Raw genomic sequence first — 20,760 nt, 5'->3', positions numbered from 1 at the left:
CTCCGTGTGTGATGAGAACATTTAAGATGGACTTTCTTCTCCATTTTCGTTTTCTCCTTCCCTCCCTCCCTCTTGACTTTCCTTTTCTGCTGGTTCTGAACCCCAGCGCCTGGCACAAGCTCTCCCCTAAGCGCAGCCCAGCCCCTCGGATCTCAGGCGAGCGCCCTGGTTAACCACAGACCCGGGCCGTGCAGACAGCTCCAGAACCTGCCCGTGGACGGCTGGAACTGCATTCCCTCCAGGCCCTGGGAACCGCCACCCCAGTCTCTGCTTCCGGGACCTTGACTTTTTCAGATTCCACACATAAATGAGTTCTTGAAGCATTTGACTTCTGGGTCTGGCTTAAGTCACTTAGCATCATGTCCTCCAGGCTCACCACGTTGCCAGACTCCAGGGTGTCCTCTGTTCCAAGGCTGCACAGCATTCCATTATCTATACAGATACACACACACATATGAAATATGTGTACAACACACACACACACACACCTCACATGTTCTTCGTCCACTTATCTCGACAGCCATTGAGGTTGATTCCACACCTTGGCTATTGTAAGTAATACTGCTCTATTGCTGGGAGGAAGGTGCAGACGTGCCTCTCTTGGAGAGGCTGATTTTGTTTCCATTTTTAGCCTTGAGGACCCTCGACACACCTTCCATGGTGGCCACCACCAGCACACCGGGGTTCCGCCTTCTCCACATCCTCACCAGAACTTGGTATCACAACAGAGAAACTCTATCTAGAGAGCCCCGGCACCTGGCTCAGCACTGGGCGCACAGTAGGTCTGCAGGGGGAACTGTGCATAACCTGCCCCCATCCAGATATGAGTCCTAACCCTCAGGACCTCAGAAGGTGACCTCATTTAGAAAGAGGGCCACTGTAGATGTGATTAGTTAAGGGAGGTCACAGTGAACGGGAGGGTGCCTAATCCAATGTGACTGGTGTCCCCACAGAGGGGGGAAATCTGGACCCAGAGATGACAGGCCCACAGACAGAAGGCAGAGATGGGGTGCAGGTCTAACACCAAGGAACAGAAAGGTTCCCAGCAAACCAACCCCAGGGCTCTAGCAAAGAGGCCTGGAACCTTCTTCCCGAGATCCTGCTGCACCTTGATCTTGGACTTGTGGTCTCCAAAGCTTCGAATACTACCTTCCTGTCGTTTGAGCCTAACTATAGTGCCTCCTGACTGCCCGCCAGCACCCGCGGCTGGAAGGAGAGGCAGGGCAGAAGAGAGGAACGGCTGGGTGGGCTCTGCAGGGGAGGAGCGTGGGGGGGCTGCAGAGGCGCCATTTCTGTCCTAGATCTGTGACTCTCCTTCCCCAGCCTGCAGGCCCCACCCCGGGCCTACTGGCTCCAGCCTATCACATCCATGCTGGTCCCAAGAGCCTGTCGCAGCAGTGAGGCAGAGTGGCGAGTGTTGGGTCGGTTTCTAAGCCCCCTCTGGTGCCTGCAGGGCACCTTTCAGGAAGGGTGTTTTGGGGAAAAACTCAGGACAAAGCACTGTATTCCTCCCTGTGCCCCAGGAAACCACCCACTGGCTGCTTCTGGGCCTCGGGGGAGCAGAGCCCGGGACACCTCCACCTGCTGAACTCACCTGCTGAGGCACAGGCACAAGAAGCTCCACTGACTGCCAGCATCTACTGAGCATTTTCCTGTGACTGGCTGGCATACCTACTGGTGCCTCAGAATCCGCAAGGCAGCCAGGCCCAGTGGGGGCATCTATAATCCCAGCCACTGTGGAGGCTGAGGCAGGAGGATTGCAAGTTTGAGGCTAGTCCCTGCAACTTAGTAGAAGCCTGTCTCAAAATGAGAAGTTAAAAGGCTGGGGATGTAGTCTGATGGTAGAGCACTTGCCTAGCGTGCATGAGGTGCTGGGTTCCATCCCAGGGAACACGCGCGCACGCGTGCACACACACGCAATCAGTAAGACACAGCTCCAGCCCTCAAGAGGCTCAAAGCCTACTGAAATCATTTCAGATGAGTAGAAGAAATGTCATGAGCCGGCAGAACACAGGCAGCAGCTGGGGATAAAGGGACAGGTACCATGGTCCATGGCGTTCACGCAAGGCACACGCTCCCGAGCACCGGAGCACCGGACCCATGGACAGTTCCGAATGAAATGTGCTCTAAGTGTCAATGCAGCCCAGATTCAACGAGAACATGGACTATCTCCATGAAGTTTTTATGGATCACATGCAGAATGAGGTTGTGGAGATACTGGGTGAAATAAAATCAACAACTGAAATTAACCTCCCTGGTTCCCTACTTTTCACGAGGGGGTCAGCAGAAACTACTTTTCTGTGTGCCTAACCTACATTGCTAATGGGCAGCACCGTTGTAGCAAAACACTTAACCTGAGCTTGGAGGGGGAGGAAATCAAGGAGAGCTTCCAGGAGGAGGTTTCTTCTGAGTGGATTGAAAAGTTCAAGGGACTGCACAGTTTGTGTGTCAGGGAATCTCCTGTTTTCTATTTCTATCCTTAAGAACTAGCCCATTGGCATTTTATTCCTATTTTACGAACAAGGTCCGTGGTGCTGGAAAAGTCTCGGCCACGTGCTGAGGCCTGCAGTAGCCGTGCGGAGGTAGCGTGGGCGGCCAGCTCTCCTCTGGTCTCAGAGCCCCCGCCTCTGCCTCCCCCAGCAGCCCCCCGACAAGGAGGCTGACAATAAGCCCGGGCTTTGTTTCAGCTCCATCCATCTGACAAGGTTAAAATCGAGTTGGCCCAGAAGCTATTTGAGTTGCATAATTTACAGAAAAATCAAATTATGTAGAAGCCTCTTATAATTGAGGGTAATTCAGGAAATAACTTTCGGGAAAACGGCAGCTCGTACAGCTGTGTTGCCATTTGGCAATTGCTGAGGTCATTCTGCTGCCCGAATGCCCTTCTTGTGCTGAAATACGTCAGATTATATTCCTTCAGGCCAGCCCAGGAAACCCCATGACAGCAGCGTTGCTGCTTCTCCAGATCTGAAGGCACCGGGTCAAAGAAGCTCGGGCCTGAAACTTCTGTTTCTGAAACAGAACAACTGAGTTAAACGTGGACCCATCCATGGGGTTGATGGCACTGTGACCGGAAGCACCGTCTGCTACCGATGGGCTTAACTAGGTACCGAGACAGACAGACACAACCACAGGGGTCTTTTAAACCATCAAAGCTGTGTCTGCCCATTTTCCCGGATGCATGTGGAGTGGACACACACACACACAGCTCCTAATCAACAGAGTCCGCGAGACACATCACATAAATCAAAATGGTTAGGATGTATTCACAATGAATATAGCTGGTAGTTTCCAGGCAAGAGGAAATCATTTATCTTATGATTATGCACAAAATTCCAAATGTGCACCTGCAGAAGGTCTGAGCCTGCAGTACAGGGGCCCAGCAAGGGCCCAGACCCCCTAAGAGTCCCGGGTCACCCCACTCCATCCAGACATCCAGACAATGGGAGACGGCTAATTCCACCAACTCTTGACCTTGGCCTTGTCCTAGGTGCCTTTTATACCTGACGTGGACTCTCACCAACCTGCAAGGCTGGTACTGTGCCCTTATTATACAGATAAGGAAACCAGGGTTTGGGAAAGTTGAGTAACTTTCCCAGGCCCTACACCTGGGCAGGGGCTCCCCAGTTCCCTCAAGCACCCAATCCTCTCCTTCGACTCTAATTGCATCTAACTCTAGCATCCCCATCTGTCCTGACTTGATTGGAAATCTGACCAGGGCAGCTTCCCTGGCCAGGGAATAATGGACCCACTGACCATTGCAAAAAACCAGGCAGCTCGCTGCCCCTGCTTCTGAGTGAGCCTTGCTGGCCTTTTGTAATTTGGATGAATAATGAAGCACTCTCCCACGTGCTGCGTGTGACATCAGGTGAATGTCACCTTTCCTCTTTGCCAGCCAGCTGCCGTTCTGGTAGGCTGACAGTAAGTAATCGCTCCGCACGAGGAGCCGGTCGACAACTAAATCAATTAATCCCTCTTTGGCTGGTAGACAGCTGTTGGGTCAAAGCAAGATAATTAGATGGCCTCGTCGTTTACCAGGTGGTTGGCAATGAAGGGATTAATTGACCAGAGTTGGGGACCGTCCCATGGCACTCTTTCCTGCCCACCCCAATGTGTACCAACCATGCAGGACCATCCCTCCCCAATGGCAGCTGGAAAGACAGACAGCCTTGGCCCCGCTGGCTTATCTGTAAGATCGCATCGGCTCCTTCAGGGACCCCCAGCTGACGCCTGGCCTGGAACGAGTCTGGGACCAGGATGGGGTGGTTCCAGGGTGACTTTCATGGGACTTGTTCCAACACTTTCCCTGGGGGTCTGGCTTCTGGATTTATCCACAGGGTGCTGGTCAAGTCTCCAACCTCACAAACTTTCAGTTGCGCAGATGAGGGACAGTCGCCCCGTGTCTTGGTGGCAGCGTTGACACGGGCCTTCATGTGGACAGAGGGTGGAAACTATAATGACCCTCCCCCATGCATCCTCCCACATGTCACCAAGTTGTGACACTCCACAGCGGAGTTCCTGGTGGCGACTCTGGCTTATCCTGGTTCCAGCCAAGAGAAAAAGGACCCTCATTTTTAGGGCCAAATATCAGGTTCAGTAGGCAATGTACAGATCTGCAGTTGCTTAGTGGACACCTCCTGTGCCTTCCACGCCATCGCACACGCCTTGGCTCCTGCCTTTGGGAACTCCCCACCTGGTCCAGAGCACACCCCAGGCCAAGCTTCAGCGGCTAGGAAGGAGACCCTCCCGGGGCGTTGCTCCATCCGGGGAAGATAAAGTGCTGGACTCTCCCCTCCTACAATCCAGCCAGGCCAGTTGGGCCTGTTCTATCTTTTAGGAGCTGTGTGATCTCAGCAAACTGCTCAACCTTTCTGAGCTTCAGTTAAATGACCAGGGAAAAGGGGTCATCAGAGGCCTTCCTCTTAGGGCTGTTGTAAAGATTCAATGAGGGGCTGGGGATGTAGCCTGTAGGGAGACCTGGGTTCAAACCCTGGCACAGAAGGGGAAGGAGGAGGAGGAGGAGATGGTGACGATCATCCAATGTCGCGTGTTTGGAAAACATCCAAGGCAGCCAGACACGTCCCGAGCATCCAGTGAAGAGGCCCTTTTCTCCCTTTCCCTCCCTCCCTGTTCCTTCCCACCCTTGCTCTGCCTCCTGAAGCCACCCCGTGGAGGTGGCTGTTCACTCCGATAACAGAGTGGTGACCTCGGGGCCCTTGCCACGGAAGCCTCTTCCCTCCGACAGCTAGACCCCTGAGCACAGACGGCCCCCCTGAGGAAGCTGCAGACACGGGGTCTGCTGCGCCCCCGCTGGCCTCCCAGACGCACGGCTCCTGGATGCACGGCCAGCCCCGGCTGGCAACCCTGGCCCCAAGAACAGGGTCGTCCAGAGCAAGTAAAAGAAGAACCGGGAGGGCAGGGCTGAACCCGGGGTGAGGCTACGGAGATTTCAGGGAACCCCCGAGGGGACCAGGTGGTGGGTGAGGCAGGACAGGCAGTCTTGGCCCCCGCTGGCGGTGAGGGGCAATTATGCCCTATTAATGGCTGGCACCAGAGCCCCGCCCGGGAGCAGAGCTGAGCCCCGCAGCCCGCAGATGTGCTCGGCCCACAAATATGCAGTTGGCAACTCCTGAACTTTTGGTGACTTGACGCCCGTTGATCTGATGGGCAATTACGTTTTATTTTGGGGCCAGGGAGACAGCAGAGAAGCAGGATAATTATAAGACATCAGAGTGCAGCTTTGCTAAGAATATCAACAGCAACTTTTTTTAAAAAACCAATTGTCGTTTTAATGGTTAGGGGTTTGCAGGGCACTGAAATAAGAAAACCCTGAATGCCAAAGTCAGATTATAGCCCATTTTCCCAAGGGAGGTATAAACCTTTGTCCAGTGAAACTCTTGAGTTCGTGTTTTGTTTGGGGGAGGGGACGAGGTGATTCCTGCCAAGAGAACTTTGCTAGTAAGGGTGAGCACAGCCCAGAGGTATTTGTATTTTATTCCGGGGTTGTCTTTAGTAGTTCTAGCTGAGTTGCTGCAAGAACTACTAAACCTGCAATCCTCCTGCCTCAGCCTCTGGAGTCTGGGATCACAGGCACCCAGGTATCGTGTTGGTATAGTTCTTATATAAAATAAATGGTTCCTACTGTCACCAACCTATGTCAAACCCAAACGGGCGGTCAGCACAGCAAAGGGAGTCCCCGTTTCCGGGAACAGTTTGGTTTCCAGGGGTCAGGGGCTTTGTCCTTTGTCAGGTGAATACCCCAGTGAGAACGTCATAGAAGGCTCAGCAGCGCCACAAGCTGGTTGGAACATTTGAGAAACTGAGCCGTGTCCCATTAGGTGCCAAATCTGCCACTGTCTCTCAGATGCAAAACTTTCCACACTGGCTCCCTTCTCCCCTCTGCACCCCGCCCCCCGGATCACGGCAGCCCCCAGGAGCCCGAGACAGCCCCTCCCCCAGTGGCACTTAGGGACTCTGTGTGGGAACAGAACCAACTACAGCTTATAAAGGAAGCTGGCTCAGAAAAAAAACATCCCGAGGAAACAGGGCGATCTTCCTGCAGGGACATGTCCCCCGCTGCCAGCTCAGAGGCCAGAGGGCATGCCCGAGCCATCCTTGAAGGACAATGACTCACCCAGCAATGTCCTCGCAAAGGACATCCCTCCCACGTCCTAGGCCAGGGCTGAATGGGCTTCCCATCCGGACAACCCTCAAAACACCACCCTAGGGACAAGATGATGTCCACCCAGTAGGGCCTCCACTCCTCTGATTGATTGACAAGGCACCTAGCAGGGTCACCCTGCCTGTCAATCACAAATGGCGACCTCAGGGAGGCTGAGCCAGCCCCTCTCCACCCTCCTGCACCTGGCTCTGAGCTGCAGGCAGAAGAACGTGCTCGGGCCGATGAAAGCCACCAAGTTGTGAGCGAATAGTCCCAGGAGTGGACACTCCACGGGAGGCCCTGAGGAGGACATGCCCCTCGAGGGGCCCCGCAGGGTGGGCGTGACTCACCTGCATGGTAGACAAGGGACGGCAGACTCAGAGGGGCTGTAGACAAGGGGACGGGGTCGCCAAGCTCTGAACCCTCCGACTCGAGGACTTGCCACACTGAAGCCACCCTTGTGACCTCCAGATGACAAACCATACCCCTCGGACACATCAGGACCGTTCTGTCCCCAGCTCCCCAGGGAGACTGTGAGATGGGAAAATCTAAAAGGGGACCCCCGTGTGCTCCAGGGACCTTGAATCCTTGAGGTGAGGCGGGAATCTGAACCCAGACTTTCGCTCTCTCAATCGCAAACGTCTGGGGGACCTGCTGTCGGCCAGACCCCATGTTAGATGTTGGGGACACAGCAGTGCCCAGGTCACTGGGCGTGGACTTCCCCCTCAGAGGGTGTCCATCATAAATAGCTCTGCCCATGACTTCCTGTGTCACTGTCACGAGGAGATGTCAGCCAAAAGATGGGACTGGTCAGCATCTGTGTGGCCTGCCAGCCTTTCCACCGGGCTCACCAGAGATCCCAGAAGTAGTTGCAGAGCCTGGTCCTACCTCTTTCTGAGGACAGTGGCCAGTCATGGTCAGGTCGCGGGGGTGCCCAGGGAAACCACAGCTCGAATCCCCTGCTGGGTCGCCCCAGAGCCCCGCAGAGGAGGCCTCTGGCAAGACCTGAGTTTGCACTTAGCGGGTTAATCTGGCCTGGTCACACAGAGCTCCAAGGTGGGGCAGTGGCGGTAAGTAAGCGGATGAGGCCACCCTCGCTGCTCTGCCACAGTGTCCCTGTTCCCAGCAGGGAGTGGAAGAGAGGAGAGGGGGCAGGTGTGGGACAAAGACACTCGGGTCTCCTGCCCCTGGAGCCAGCATCCCCAAAGCCCAGGCATGACCTTCTACAAGCCCCGTGGCCCACGGAAACATCAGACTGAAAACTCAGCCCAGAACCACGCCTGGGCCGCTCGGCCTTCCCCAGAGCTCTGCAGAGCGGCTGACGCCGTCCTCAGTCACCAGGTGGGAATGAACCTTCTACCCAAGGACCCGCCTGGGAATTTCCACATCAAGACCCAGGCACCACCCCCAAGGCCGTTGCCGTGGTGACGGGGCGCCGCCTCCGAACTCTGCTCCTCACTTTCTTTGGTTGGAGTTTATATTGTTTTCGTTTCTATTTTGCTCCAAAAGGAGCTCCTTTCATCACTGACAACCGAGGCCACGTCTGCTGCCCCATTAATGGACGAGTCAGACTGACTGGAAGTCCCCATGCACGAGGGAGACGTGCCGGGTGGCTCACGGGGCATCACTGGGTCTCCACCATCCCACGTGGGAGCTGCCGGGGAGTCTGCCCGCCTGCGAGCCGGGGGGCAGCCCTCCAAGCTCATGGCCCGTGGCTACAGCTCTCAGGGGTCCGGAAGCCGAGGCCAGCACTGCCCCTTGGCCTTTCTGTTAATTCTAAACATTTCCTGCTAGACTTTCAGAAATGTCATACAGGTGGAGCATCCCCCACTCAAATGCTCGGGGCCAGAAGCCTTTCAGATTTTGGATTTTTTCAGACTCTGGAACACGTTGCATAGACGTCATGAGCCAACTTGGGGAAGAGACTCAAGTCTAAACATGAAATTCACTTGTGCCTCCAATGACCTTTCACCCACAGCCTGAGGGACAGTCTTGTCAATGCACCTGCATTATGGCTGTGAGCGGTCACGTGAAGTCAGGTGTGGAATATTCCCTCTGTGGCGCCATGTCGGGGCTCCCAGAGTTTTTGACTTCGGAGCCCTTTGGATTTCAGACATTCAGAGGAGGATGCTCAACCTGCACTGAGGACCGGGACCGCCGCAGGGCCAGGGAGGGCGGTTTCAAGTCTCCCCAGACCACCAGTTTGGCAGTTTTTCTGTACCACGCCCCCCACCCCCAAACCGCCAGGTGCTGCCGGTCAGGAGAGCACGCAGGTCCCCCGGGCTTACCTGGATCGGGTTGTAGAGCTCCTGCAGGGGACTTCGCGACCCCTTTCGGCAGCAGATGTCCACACCGAAGGGATTCCTCCGCATGACTGAGGAGAGAAAGCGAAGCTGGTCAGAAAGGAGAGGCCGTGGCCTTGGACAGAGAAAAAGGCATCCAGGAGCGGGAAGCAGCGAGGGAAGGAAGGAAGCTCCCAGGAAAGTCGCTCCTCACTGCTGCCCTCCACGCAAGGCCGGGCTGCCCAGCCGCCTCCCCGACATTCAGGCTGCAACTCACTAGCATTCAGGAACCCACGGCGAGCCCTAAAACCCTCTGGACAGAAGCCACTTCCCCGAAGAGAAGATCAAGAATCGGCTTCGGAAAGGTGTCAGGTGAGTCACCTGCTCCCCAGGCCAGCCTCCTGTGACTTGTCACTTTGGGCCCCAGGAAAGTATCAATGGTGGGAACATGAGGCCGTGTCCTCTCTCCCCTTCTGCTGGCCCTCCTGGGCACGGGCTGGCAGCCTTTTCCTGGAAAGGGCCGGGTGGCACCCACTTTGGGCCCTTGTGGGGTGAAAGCAGCTGCTTACGACACAGCAGAGAACGGCCGGGGCCAAGTATCCATCCCAGTGGGTGTATGGCTGCGTGTGGAGGCGGCCGCCTGGAACCCCAGCAATTCTGGAGGCTGAGGCACGAGGATCCCAAGTTCAAGGCCAGCCTCGGCAACTGAGCAAAATAAAAACTAACAGGGCTGGGGACATGGCTCAGTGGTAAAGCACCTCTGGGTTCAATCCCCATTACAAAAAAGAAAAAGGTCATTTATAGATGGCAGCATCTGAATTTCAGATATTTTTCACATGTCAAGAAATATCTTCTTCCTATTTACTTCAACCACTTAATAAAAACTGGCAGTGGGCTGCATTTACCCGCAGAGCGAAACGCGCCAACCTCTGCCCTGCAGAACCAGCCCAAGTGTTCCAGGGTCGCGGTACAAGCGCCACGCAGCCCCTGCCTGGCCGCAGCCTTCCCCGGATCCGCAGGCAAATGTCAATACATAAAAGCCACTAGGACTTGATTAGGCCGTCCAGGGAAACACTGGTTCTTTGTTCCTCCGGGGCTGCCCCAAGACGAGGCAGGGAAAAATCTACCTTGTGTTTTTCTTCCATTTATTACTTCATTTTTCATTTCCACCGAAAAGGAGGTAAGCCGTTAAACGCAGGCAAGTCACCCCCGGTGCACAATGGCATAGCAACACTTCACAGGAGCGAAAACAGCCATAAAACTTGTAAAATTATGCCCACGCCATGCAAGATTAAATTCTCCCCGTGGCGACAGACTGGCTCATCGGGGCCCGGGGCTGCGGGCCGGCCACCGTGAAACCCTACCGTGGAATCCATTAAAAGTCTGCTTTTATGGAAGGCCGTATTATTTAATTGGTTTATTTTTCTAATGCAAGGGCTTTAAAATGCCCTGACCGTGTGGGGCCTGCGACTTGGGTCCTTCGCCTGCAGCCCAGCCTGTGACTTCACCGGGCGTCGGGTGAACCGGCTTTGTCAACCCCAGGTCTCTGAAGACAGTGCTTTTGATGAGGATGGGAACAGTCCCCTGCAGTCGGAGCGCTCTCCATGCCTGGGGAGGAGGAGTCCATCCCAGGGCGCAGGAAGGAGCTCATGGACCAGGGACGAGGTCACAGGTCCTCTTCCCGAGCCTCCCTGGATCTCAGGCACTTGAGTACGGTCGAGGCCACGTCTGTGCAAAGCCACTCGTACCTGGCAGCAGCAGCCCATCGCCTGTGAGCCCAGGGCCGCCTCCCGCCACTGCTCAGTCTGGCTGGGCGTGTGGCTCAGTGGTTAAGCGCCCCTGGGTTCAATCCCTGGTACCACCAAAAAAAAATCAGTACAGATGTGAGTTTTTTTGGTATTTCCCATCCTGGGTTGGCGGGATCCTGGGATGGGCTGGCTGCCCTGCTTGAGGTGGACTTTTACGCCCTGCGTATCTTAGGACAGGGGACATCGGGGAAGAACGGGAGACCCACCGGCAGGCGGCGGCTGTCCATCCAAAGAGCACTGGTTCCTGCTCCCATAATCCCCATGAGTGTCCTACGGGGCGGGTGCCACCAACGCCCCCTCTTCAGTGACCAGCAGGGTGAGCACAGTCACCCAGGCGTCAGGACCCCCAGGCGGCAGAGCTGTCAGTCACCACGCTGTGCCACACGCGAGGGTCAGAGACATCTCCGCGGGTCCCTCCTGGCCTGAGGTAGGCTGGCGGGCCACATCTAGGACAGGTGATCCCCAAAGCAACCCAGAGCCACGGGCCATGGACAGGGTGGGCAGCTGCGCCCGACTGGCTCTTAGGTTTTCCTCGAGCGCCTGCGAGAGGCTGGCACCTGCCAGGCACTGGGTCCTGGGACACAGACGGTGGCCATGTCATTCGGGGTGCTGGGCACCCGGCAGGTACTTGGAAGGCTCGAGAACGGGCTAGGATTTCACCACCTGCGGGGGCATCGCCTGGGGGCAGGGTCTTGCTGAGGACACGGAGTGGAGACCCGCTGCCCAACAGCACCAGCGTCACTTAGCTCCAGCGATGGCTTTCTCCTCTCTCACCTCGATGGAGCCCAAGACCCTTTTCAGCAACCTCATCAACCCCGTTGGCGGCGTGACCCCTGCGACCAGGGGTCTTCCACGAAGCTAGAGTCAACATCGAGCCCACGCATTTGCTGCAAGGGGATGAAGAGCGTCTGTCCCCGTCTCTACCTGCACCGGGGGGCGGAAGCCGGCGCAGGACAGAGGAATCGGCCCATCTAAGTCCCAGGGGCGCCCTCTGGCCCAGTCGGTGCTCTGGCACCAAGAAGGGCTGCCAGGTTGCTGGTTCGGGTCTGAGAGATACGACAGAAGTGCTAAGGGGTCCCAGGGAACCCGCCTTCCGTGCCCGTCACAAAACCAAGTTATCAGAATCCCGAGGGATGAGAGCGAAGTCCAATCCCTGCAATTTACAGAAGAATCTCAGGAAGTTATACGATTGTCCCAAGTCCCCCGAGTAGTTAGTGGCAGAGCCAGGAATGGAAGACGGTTCTCATAAAATACAATTAGAGTTCGTAATCATCACAGACAACCAGTCTTTAGAATTGACCATGTGCCTGACGCCGGGCACAGTGCTAAGTCCTTCTGTCACACCGCTTCATTTAATCCTCATAAAACCCTGTAAGTCAGACACAGTAAAAATAACACTCATTCCCATTTTACAGTTGAGGAAACTGAAGTCCAGAGAGGTAAGTAATTTGCCTGAGATCACACAGCCAGTAAATGAAAGGGCAAGTAGCAAATTCAAATCCTGGTCTGTCTCTTTCTAGAACTGGTGCTTTTCTCCCTTTGCCATGTCTCCAAAGGCAGGGAAAGAGGGTCTCACGCTCCTAACACCCACCATTTGGGGGCTGCTACTTCACTCTGCATTCGAAGTGAAACACTTCTGTACTAAATTGCCAATCAGTGGGGCTCCAGGCTCCCTCCGGCAAAACAACCCTAACGCCCGGTGGATGTGGGTCGCTTTCTGAAGCTCCTGACCTGCTGACAACCTGGGCAGATTCCTCACCAACTCCGGGAAGAACAGCATCCAACCGCAGGCCGCCCTCCCCAGATGCACGATGCAGGCCAGCTGACCCACTTGGTGCCGTCCATCCTCTGGCCAGACAGGACTGTCTGATTCAACCTGAACGGGGTCCCTCAGCCTGCCCCCGAAGGTCAGTCCATGGCAGCCGACCCCCACCTGCTTCTGAGGTCACTGTGCTGAAAAGCAGGACAACCAACTCCTCTGGTTCCCAAGGACTGAGATCTGGGGAACTCAGGACCTGCGGTGCTACAGCCAGAACAGTCCCCGACCAGTGGAGCACCACACAGCCCCTAGAAGAAGCAGGCTCAGGAGCAGAAGTGGACCGGAACCAGCTCAGCCCTGTCACAGGACGGGGCCGCCCAGCTCTGCCCCCGAGCCAGCGGCCTCGCTAGGAACGAGGTCTCATCCGGACAGACTGAGCACCCCCAATAACCCCCAAGCCCCGAATCTGAAACTCGGGGAGTGTCACGGCGCTCAGAAAAAGTTTCAGATTTGGGATTTTCAGGTTTCAGATTTGGGGATTAGGAAAAATCAGTGGATATCAAGTCTATGTGAACATTCCCAAATCCAAAAACCTCTGCAATCTGGGACACTTCCAAAGCATTTGGAAGTGCATTTCCTGAGCATTTTGGAGAAGAAACACTCAATCTGTGTCCCCTAAGCTCTACAGGGGGACAGCTACCTGCACAGCACTGTGTTGGAGGTAATCTGGCGATGAGGACGGAGGCTGTGTGCAGGTCATATGCAAACACCATGCTACTGCATACGGAGGCCCTGGGCCTGGGCGGATTCGGTCTCTGCAGGGCAGAGGCGGCCCTGGACCACCGACTCCCTGTGGTGACTGTACAATAATCCCATAAAAATGGTCCCCAAACCCCAGACAGCTGGAGGTCTAAGCCTGGGCCATAGGCAATTCTTAGAACAAACCCCTGGTCTCAAGTTGAGACCTGAAGTTGTCCCCAGAGATGATGGGGTCAGGAGACCCCGAGCCGGAGGGTTCAGCATCCACTAAATGCCCACTGAGGCTACTCAGCTGTCACCTGTCCTTCTGGGTCCAGCGCTGCCCTCTGGACCTGGGCTCTCCTTCTACACAAAGCAAGAACTGTGGGAGGGAGTCTCAGCATGAGGACGGAGGGAAGAGCCGGGCGGGGTGCGAGCCGCTCCACAGGCGGGCGCCCCCACGGAGCCGGGGTGCGCAGAGCAGAGTCAGTCCTCACAGCAGCTGCATCTGGGGCTCGTCCATTCGGGACGTGTAGAAAATACCCAGGGCCGTGTCTCCACTGGATCCCACCGGCTCCCAAGCCAGAGTCGGCACTTTGAGTCCAAACTCGTCTCTGGAGTCTGAGAGGGTCTCACCCCATCCAGCCACTTCCCCTCATTTTCAGAGGAGAAAACTGGGCTCAGAGAGGGGACGGCATGGCCAGGCTGCCACATCCCCTGTGGTTCTATGTCCCCAAAGGCCAAGCCCCACAGCTGCCCTCATCGCACCCGGTGCCTGACTAAGCGCTTAGCGCACAGTGGGTATTTAGCACAGGCATTTCAAGTGACTGAAACTAAAATTCAAGGTCAAGCAACCCAGAAGTTTAACCACCGACACTGACTGTACTAACAGGTGTCAGGCCAAAGCCCCTCCGAACGGCAGAACAGCAACTGAGAGAGGTTGGCAAGCTCCTTCCTCATAGATCCTCCAGGTACAACGCTCCCTCAAAATGGGTTAATTCACCTCCGTAGCCAATGTAGTGAAAACAAACAAAAACATAAAGCAAAATTAATGTGATGTGCTCTTCCTGGGCTGGGAGGTGCCTTAAATGAGCTCTCTCTGCACCCCATGAACACTGACCCTTGTCCCCCGCTCCTCAGGGCTCCTTATCCACCCTGCAAGCAGGTGGTCTCACACCCATTTTAAAGACAAGGAAACTGAAGCTCAGAGGGGCTGAAGAACGTACCAAGGGACCAGCCAGTGTGTGGCCGAGCTCAGATCCAACCCACACCTGCAATGAGATGCGCCACCAATTGCAGATTTTGACACCCAGAAGGGATGTGCACAAAGGCCAGCTCAGGAGCCAGGGCCTTGGGGTGCTTTACAAAACATTCAGCACGCTTGAGTTTGCAGGTGACTTCAGGAGCCCCAGTGAGGTGAGACTAGGGCTCAGCCTACACTGTCATTCATGACATTATCTAACTTCAGCCTCTGGTTCCCACTACTTCCTGCACACAAAGCCTCCCACAGGGACAAGCCAGAGCCCTTCAAAACCAGATCCCATCCTCCTTACTGGAGACCTACAAGTGAATTCAATAAAGAAAACTGAGGGTCAGCTGGGTGGTGCATGGCTGTGATAACAGTGACTTTGGAGGCCGAAGCAGGAGGATCGCAAGTTTGAGGCCAGCCTCTGCGACTCACCAAGACTCTCAGCAACTTAGTGAAACCCTGTCTCAAAATAAAAAATAAAAAGGGCTGGGGATGTAGCTTCATGGCTGAGTGCCCTTGAGTTCGATCTCCAGTATTGGGGGGTGTGGGGAGCCTGAGGGATTTTGGCCTTTATTTGCCTGGGGAAGAACCCAAACCCTATCACAGCCAAGCCAAGTCCTGTGTCGGTCTCCCTACGACGCAAGAAGCCCCTCCTGTGGGAGGTGGTCACGGAACTAAAGTGAATTGAACTTTTGGCAAATAAAGGTCAAAGGTGTGAATCCAAGAATTATGCGGACAGCCTTGGTCTGACCGGGAAGGGAAAGAACACTGCTTCATCCAGAAGCCACGAGGCTTCCTGAGGTCGAAGGCTCCCGGGGGCGGAGGGCTCTAACACTCAGCCTGGAAGAATGTGCTGTCCCCCTGCAGGTGACTGCAGGAGAACCGGGATTGCCCCATCAGCATCCTCGGTGGCCAGCCCGTCCCCTCCGAGAGGACTGGTCATCTGCAGAAATGTGCCGGAGCAGAGGGCCATGCATAACTCCAGAGGCATGAGGCCCCTGCCCGGGCACAAGCCACTTGTCCTCCTGGCAGGCGCGGGCACACTGAGCCACATCCACGTCAAGAAGGGCCTCCTGCGGCCACCTGGTCACACACAAAGAGGGCCGGATGGATATGTGGGGCTGAGGGACGTGGCTTCAGAGCTGGTCTGGCTGCCCAGGAGAGCGGGAGCAGTCGAGGTGCCGGCTGTGCACCCCACTCCTACGCCCAGATCCACGGGGGCCTCGGGAGGCGTCAGTCACGAGCACGGGATTAATGCCTGAGAGCGAGACACCTGGCTCCTTCCCCCAGGGAGGGCACAGCAAGAGGGCAGCCCTGATCCGGGACTCCCCGCCTTCCGACTGTGAGGACCAGCAGTCGGTGGTTCAGCGGTCACCGGGTCCACAGCACTCTGGGACAGCAGCTAGAATGAACCAAGCTCGGAAATGCCCCTCCTGGCCAGTGGGGGGCACAGCACGAGACACGGGCCCCCTACAGAGGGAAGCTTGGCCCTGCTGACACCCCGATTCCAGACTTCTACCTTTCACAACTGTGTGTGGGAGAACAAACCTGTGTGGTTTTAAGCCACCAGGTTCATGGCGATTTGTTACAGCAGCACTACCAAACTAATGCACACGGGTCTGCATCCTGCAGAGCCCTGCTACTTGATCTCCTGGCCTCGGTCACCTCATCTATAAGGTGGAGGTGACGAGATGCCTACCAAGAGGTGCTGCTGTGAAGAACGAATGGCCCAAGGTAAGCGCACGACGAGCCACCACTAGTTATCATCCCTGATGTCCGCGAGGTCACTCTCCTATTCCCCGAGAGAGCACCTTGAATTGTCTTCTGGCCCAACCAGAAGCCTCACTGACCTAGACACCCATATTAATCCGTGGGCACTAAGTTATTTCACAAATCAAGGAGAAGTTCTCCAACTGTCCGTGGACAGCAGGGGCTGGTGCGACGGCGGTCAGGGCATCTGGCCTTGCTCACCTGACGGCGTGGCTGCTACAGGATTCCGAGAGGGGCCGCGGACCTGGGTCTCTCTTTTCTCCCACAGCAAGAGACAGTAGAGAGAGTCTCTCCCCAGGGAAAGACGCCCACGGCCACACAGAGCCGAGCCTTCCAAGACAGCCACGCGTGGACCCAAAGCCACATTCCCGTTTCCCTGCGTCTGGAGAGTGAAGGGGAGGGAGCCGTCTCTGCATCATCTTCTGACTTGTTTCCAGCACAAGACGCCAACGGAGAGAACACTGCTTTTAAAAAACATGTCCATCTGCCCCACGTCGCAGAGCCAGGGAGATGTTCACACCCTTCAACTCCAGTGACGTCCTTCTTGGGGAAAGGACACCCGGGGACTGGTCAACAGAAAGGGGGAAAGCTGCGTTGCAGAGATGTTTACCATAGCATTTCCCTCCCGACGGCCAAACCCGCAGACCCTGAGATGCCCGAGACTGGAGGGACAAGCTCATACATCTCGTTCACTCTGACACACTGTGAACGAAGCAGAGTCTGTTGATTAAAAAAAAAAAAAAATACTGATATTAAATGTCACCATGTAAAGACAGGGACATGGGGTTTAAGGCGCAGAATTCCACAGATAAAGATGGGGACTGCTCCTGCACAGGGCAGAGAGCACCAAGCAACCCCTGGTGGCATCAACGCTGTGCGCACTTCAGCAGGGTGACCTCAGCACGCCACGCGATCCAAATCGACTCAGCGCTACAGGTGCTGCTGAAAACCAGGCACGGTCTGGGCCGACAACCGGAAGCTCCCCAAGAAAACTGAAAGTCACGCGCAGCCATGGGTGGGGGTCCCTTCCCCAAGGCTGTGCACGCACGCGTGGGGTGCCCGGCTGGGCTCAGGGCCTCCCGCGGGCTAAGCTGCACCCCAAGGGATCCTGGAATGCCAAGGGCACGCTCGGGGTGCTCCATCTTTGCAAGTCTCAGCTAGATGCTGGGGTCACTTGGGTTGGGGCCTTTGGGAAGGAGAGCCGAGCGGGTGGGGGAGAGGATGGGGCAGGGAAGGCACCGCAGCTGTGGGAGAAGCTGTCCCCCGCTAAGAGCCTTGTTCCCCCTGAAATGTGGCCAGAGGGACAGGCCGCTGCAGCCGCGTCCTATGACACGTGCCCCCGCGCCCGTCTCCCTCCTCCTCCCTTCCCGTGATCCAAGCTGCAAAGCTGAGCCCCGCCACTCCACAGTCCCGCAAAGCCAGCCTGGGATGGGAATGAACCAGGCAAAGAACTGCAGCTGCTGTCACCGTCTCCCCCAGGGAAACGGGCACCCTTTTACGACCCTTTTCCCCTTAAAATAAAACTGCATGGTGACAAGACAGAGAGACGGAGTCTCATCCTTCTCTAGGTGAGCGAGCCCTGCACGACACGGTTGTTGCCATGACCTGCAGGACGCGGTGACCTCTTGGTGCAGAGCAGGCAGCACAGGCCCTGCTGGGGCATCAAAATCCGCCCCCTCAGCCAGGCGGGTCTGTTCGTGCAAATTAAAAAGTTGTCAACCTGCAGGGCGCTTGCGGCTGGGTAGAGCGCCAGGAGGAGGCAGGAGCCCAGCGCCTGTCCCCGCCTGTGGGAACGGCCAGTGCGTGAGAGCAGGTGTGGTTCCAAGCCTGCCGCCTGCTCTCTGGGTGACCCGGGGCCGGGGACAAGCAGAACATGATTTGGGTCTGACTACAGACCACGCTGAACACCAGGCACTGTAATAATGAGAGGCCCTCCCCGCCTCTCCGCCACCCCGAGATGAGCTCTGGCTTCTAGTTTAGGCTGAGGAAAGAACTGGGCTTCCTGCTCAGGCACACGCTGGCCAAGAACGGGGTCTCTAGGCGGGAGTCCCGGGTCCCTGATGACCGGGACCACCGAGAGGCTTCGGGTGTGGGACAGGAGGGAGAGAGGAAGGGGGCAGCGTTCCCAGATCCAGGTCCACCTCCGGCAAGAATCCAAATGTGACACCGGGAAACGGGGTTCGAGTCCCATGGGGGACGTTCTGCACTCAACGGCGTCATCGGGTCTGCCTGTCACCTGGGCCAACACGCTGAGGTGTCAGAATTCCTGCTTCAGATCCGGCCCCTCCACCCGCCAGCGAGCGATCTTCTGCAAACTTCTTGACTCCTCGGTGTCCCAGTGTTGTCACCAGTAAGATGGGAATCACGAGAGGACCTGCCTTATCAGGCTGCTGAGCGGGTGACGGGAGATCAAGTGCTGAGCCCGCGGCTGCCAGGCTCTTGGGGACCCGGTTGGCTTTGTGCTGTGACTCCTCTAACCAGGATGCACCTTGGGATCACAGCCTCTCGTAGGCGTGATGAGACCGGGATGGTGACGACGGTGACCGTGACGCAGCACATCCCTGGCTTCTCCCCAGACCCCTCTGCCTCCCTCCATCTGTTTTCTTGTCTCAGAGCCCAGACTACTGGAGAGTGTGTTCATTCATGCCCACCCCACTCCTTTGCTCTGTTTTAATTCACTGCAATTGTAATGCTTCGTTTTCCAAGTCAAGGAAAATATCAAGTCCAAGGGGCAAGGTGCCCCAGTATTGAGTGCCCCAGGACCTCTGAGGGTGAACCAAAGACAGGGTTCGCTCAGGTGCAGACAGGCAGCTTGGGGGTACCAGGCCCTCTTGGGCAGCCTGTGCGCCAGCCATTCAGCACAACATCCCTACTCTGACGTCATGAGTCCCAGGGAAATATCTGTCGGGCAGATCAAGGGAGGGATCTTCAGGAGTATCAACACAAGCCCCTCCTCCAAATAACTGCCCAGACACCCCCCACATTGCTCCTTGAAGTCATGGTTTCTATTAGTTGGCTCACTCGATCAAATAATAATCAGCTTTCTCAACATTTGAAAAACTGCAATATCAAAACCAAATGAGGATAGAATTCTTCTCAATTCTCAGCTATTCTGCCATAAAATGTTGTCAAATAGTTTGACACAGCTTTACCTGAATCATATACAAACAGAATTATACATGTGTAGACCAAAAGACCATTTCAACAAACACTGCCCATCTTGTCTAGGCCTGTTTTCTGTGGTCACACCTGAGTGTTACCAGGGTGGGTGGTTCATAAAAAGCGGAGCTTATTTACTTGATTCAAGGTTCTGGAGGCTGGGCGTCCAGGAGCATGGTGATGGCAGGTGCGTGGCTTCTGGCCGGGGCCTTCCTGCTGCCTGAGAAGGTGGCTGAAGGAACCGCACAGATGGACTGCAGGCACGCCAGCTCAGGGCTCACCTCCCCATCTTATGAAGCCACCGAGGCCGCCGTGGGCCTACCCTTAGGGCTCAACTGATCCTGACTACTGCCCAAAGGCCTCGCCTCCAAATGCCATGAACATATGAGTTTGGACAAAACCATGACACATCACAATGGCCTCCAGAGGTCCTGCCACCTGGACAGTCCCGGGCTTCTCCTCCAGTAGAAGCTAGAGCAGGATCAAGGTCCCCGAGAGCGAGGGCGCAGGACTCGTCCACTTGATGCTGGGGAGGTAAGGTCAAGGGTCCGGCGGGACATCAGCATGGAACAGCAGGGCCACAGAAACACCAGGGAAGGTGCGAAAGGCACCCCAATTTTTGCCTTTCATTTCTAGTTTCTCCTTCCTTTCCACACAAAGCATGGGGGGGGGGGCAAAAATTCCAAGTCATTTGTTCAAACATGTTAAGCAAAGACGCCTACAAGAATGGGAGAGTTCCTGCTTCCACCTGGCTCCTGAGGACCCGGTACCCACGGCCTGACAAAGTCCTCCTGGTCATCTACCTTCTAGAAGCCAACCGTACCGAGTGCGGAGAAAGAACCGAGGCCCTGGAGCAGAGGTCCAAGGCTCTGTGACATCTTGTTCTCTGTGTCTGACATACCAAGCATTCACTGACCCCATTTACCCACAATCCACACGTCTACACTGCATGAGGATTTAAAATTACAACTGAAGATAAGTCCCCGAGTCTCAAGGTATCTGGGAACAGAAAGGCTGACCTCTGAGCTAATCGACTTAAGAAATGCTTTCCCGTTGGCCTGTTTTCTCGAGAGCAGCCCGTGTGCACGGGGCAAGCTTGGGGTTTTATGTGGCAGAAGGGTGTAAGGAACGGTGGTCAAATTCCGGCTTAAGCCCAGAATCTTCTTTCTTGTTAACAGAAACCATGAAAGCCACGTGACCCCTCGATCTGTCAGGTGGGGAATCTCCCAGATGATTTCTGTCAAGGCCCTAGTGAAAGAAGTGAAGGGGCTTGAGAGCAAAAAGGGAACGATTTTACAGACGGTTGAGGCCTTTTTCCACAAATCCACCTGAAT

At 55.8% G+C, this 20,760-nt stretch overlaps 1 protein-coding gene across 2 annotated transcripts in view; it reads right to left on the bottom strand.

The window, feature by feature from the left end:
• Positions 1-20,760, bottom strand: part of CHST11 (carbohydrate sulfotransferase 11) — a gene marked incomplete at its 3' end in the record, with an annotated part of 251,388 nt that overhangs the window by 106,705 nt on the left and 123,923 nt on the right. For both annotated transcript variants that reach the window (XM_079140445.1, XM_079140444.1), the window contains exon 2: positions 8,950-9,035. In XM_079140445.1, the coding sequence (XP_078996571.1) occupies positions 8,950-9,035 (86 nt within the window). The remainder of the gene's footprint in view (positions 1-8,949; positions 9,036-20,760) is intronic.

This window comes from Sciurus vulgaris, assembly GCF_902686455.1.
Source record: "Sciurus vulgaris genome assembly, chromosome: 5".
Taxonomy (NCBI): Eukaryota; Metazoa; Chordata; class Mammalia; order Rodentia; family Sciuridae; genus Sciurus; species Sciurus vulgaris.
This window is presented reverse-complemented; position numbering and strand designations above follow the sequence as displayed.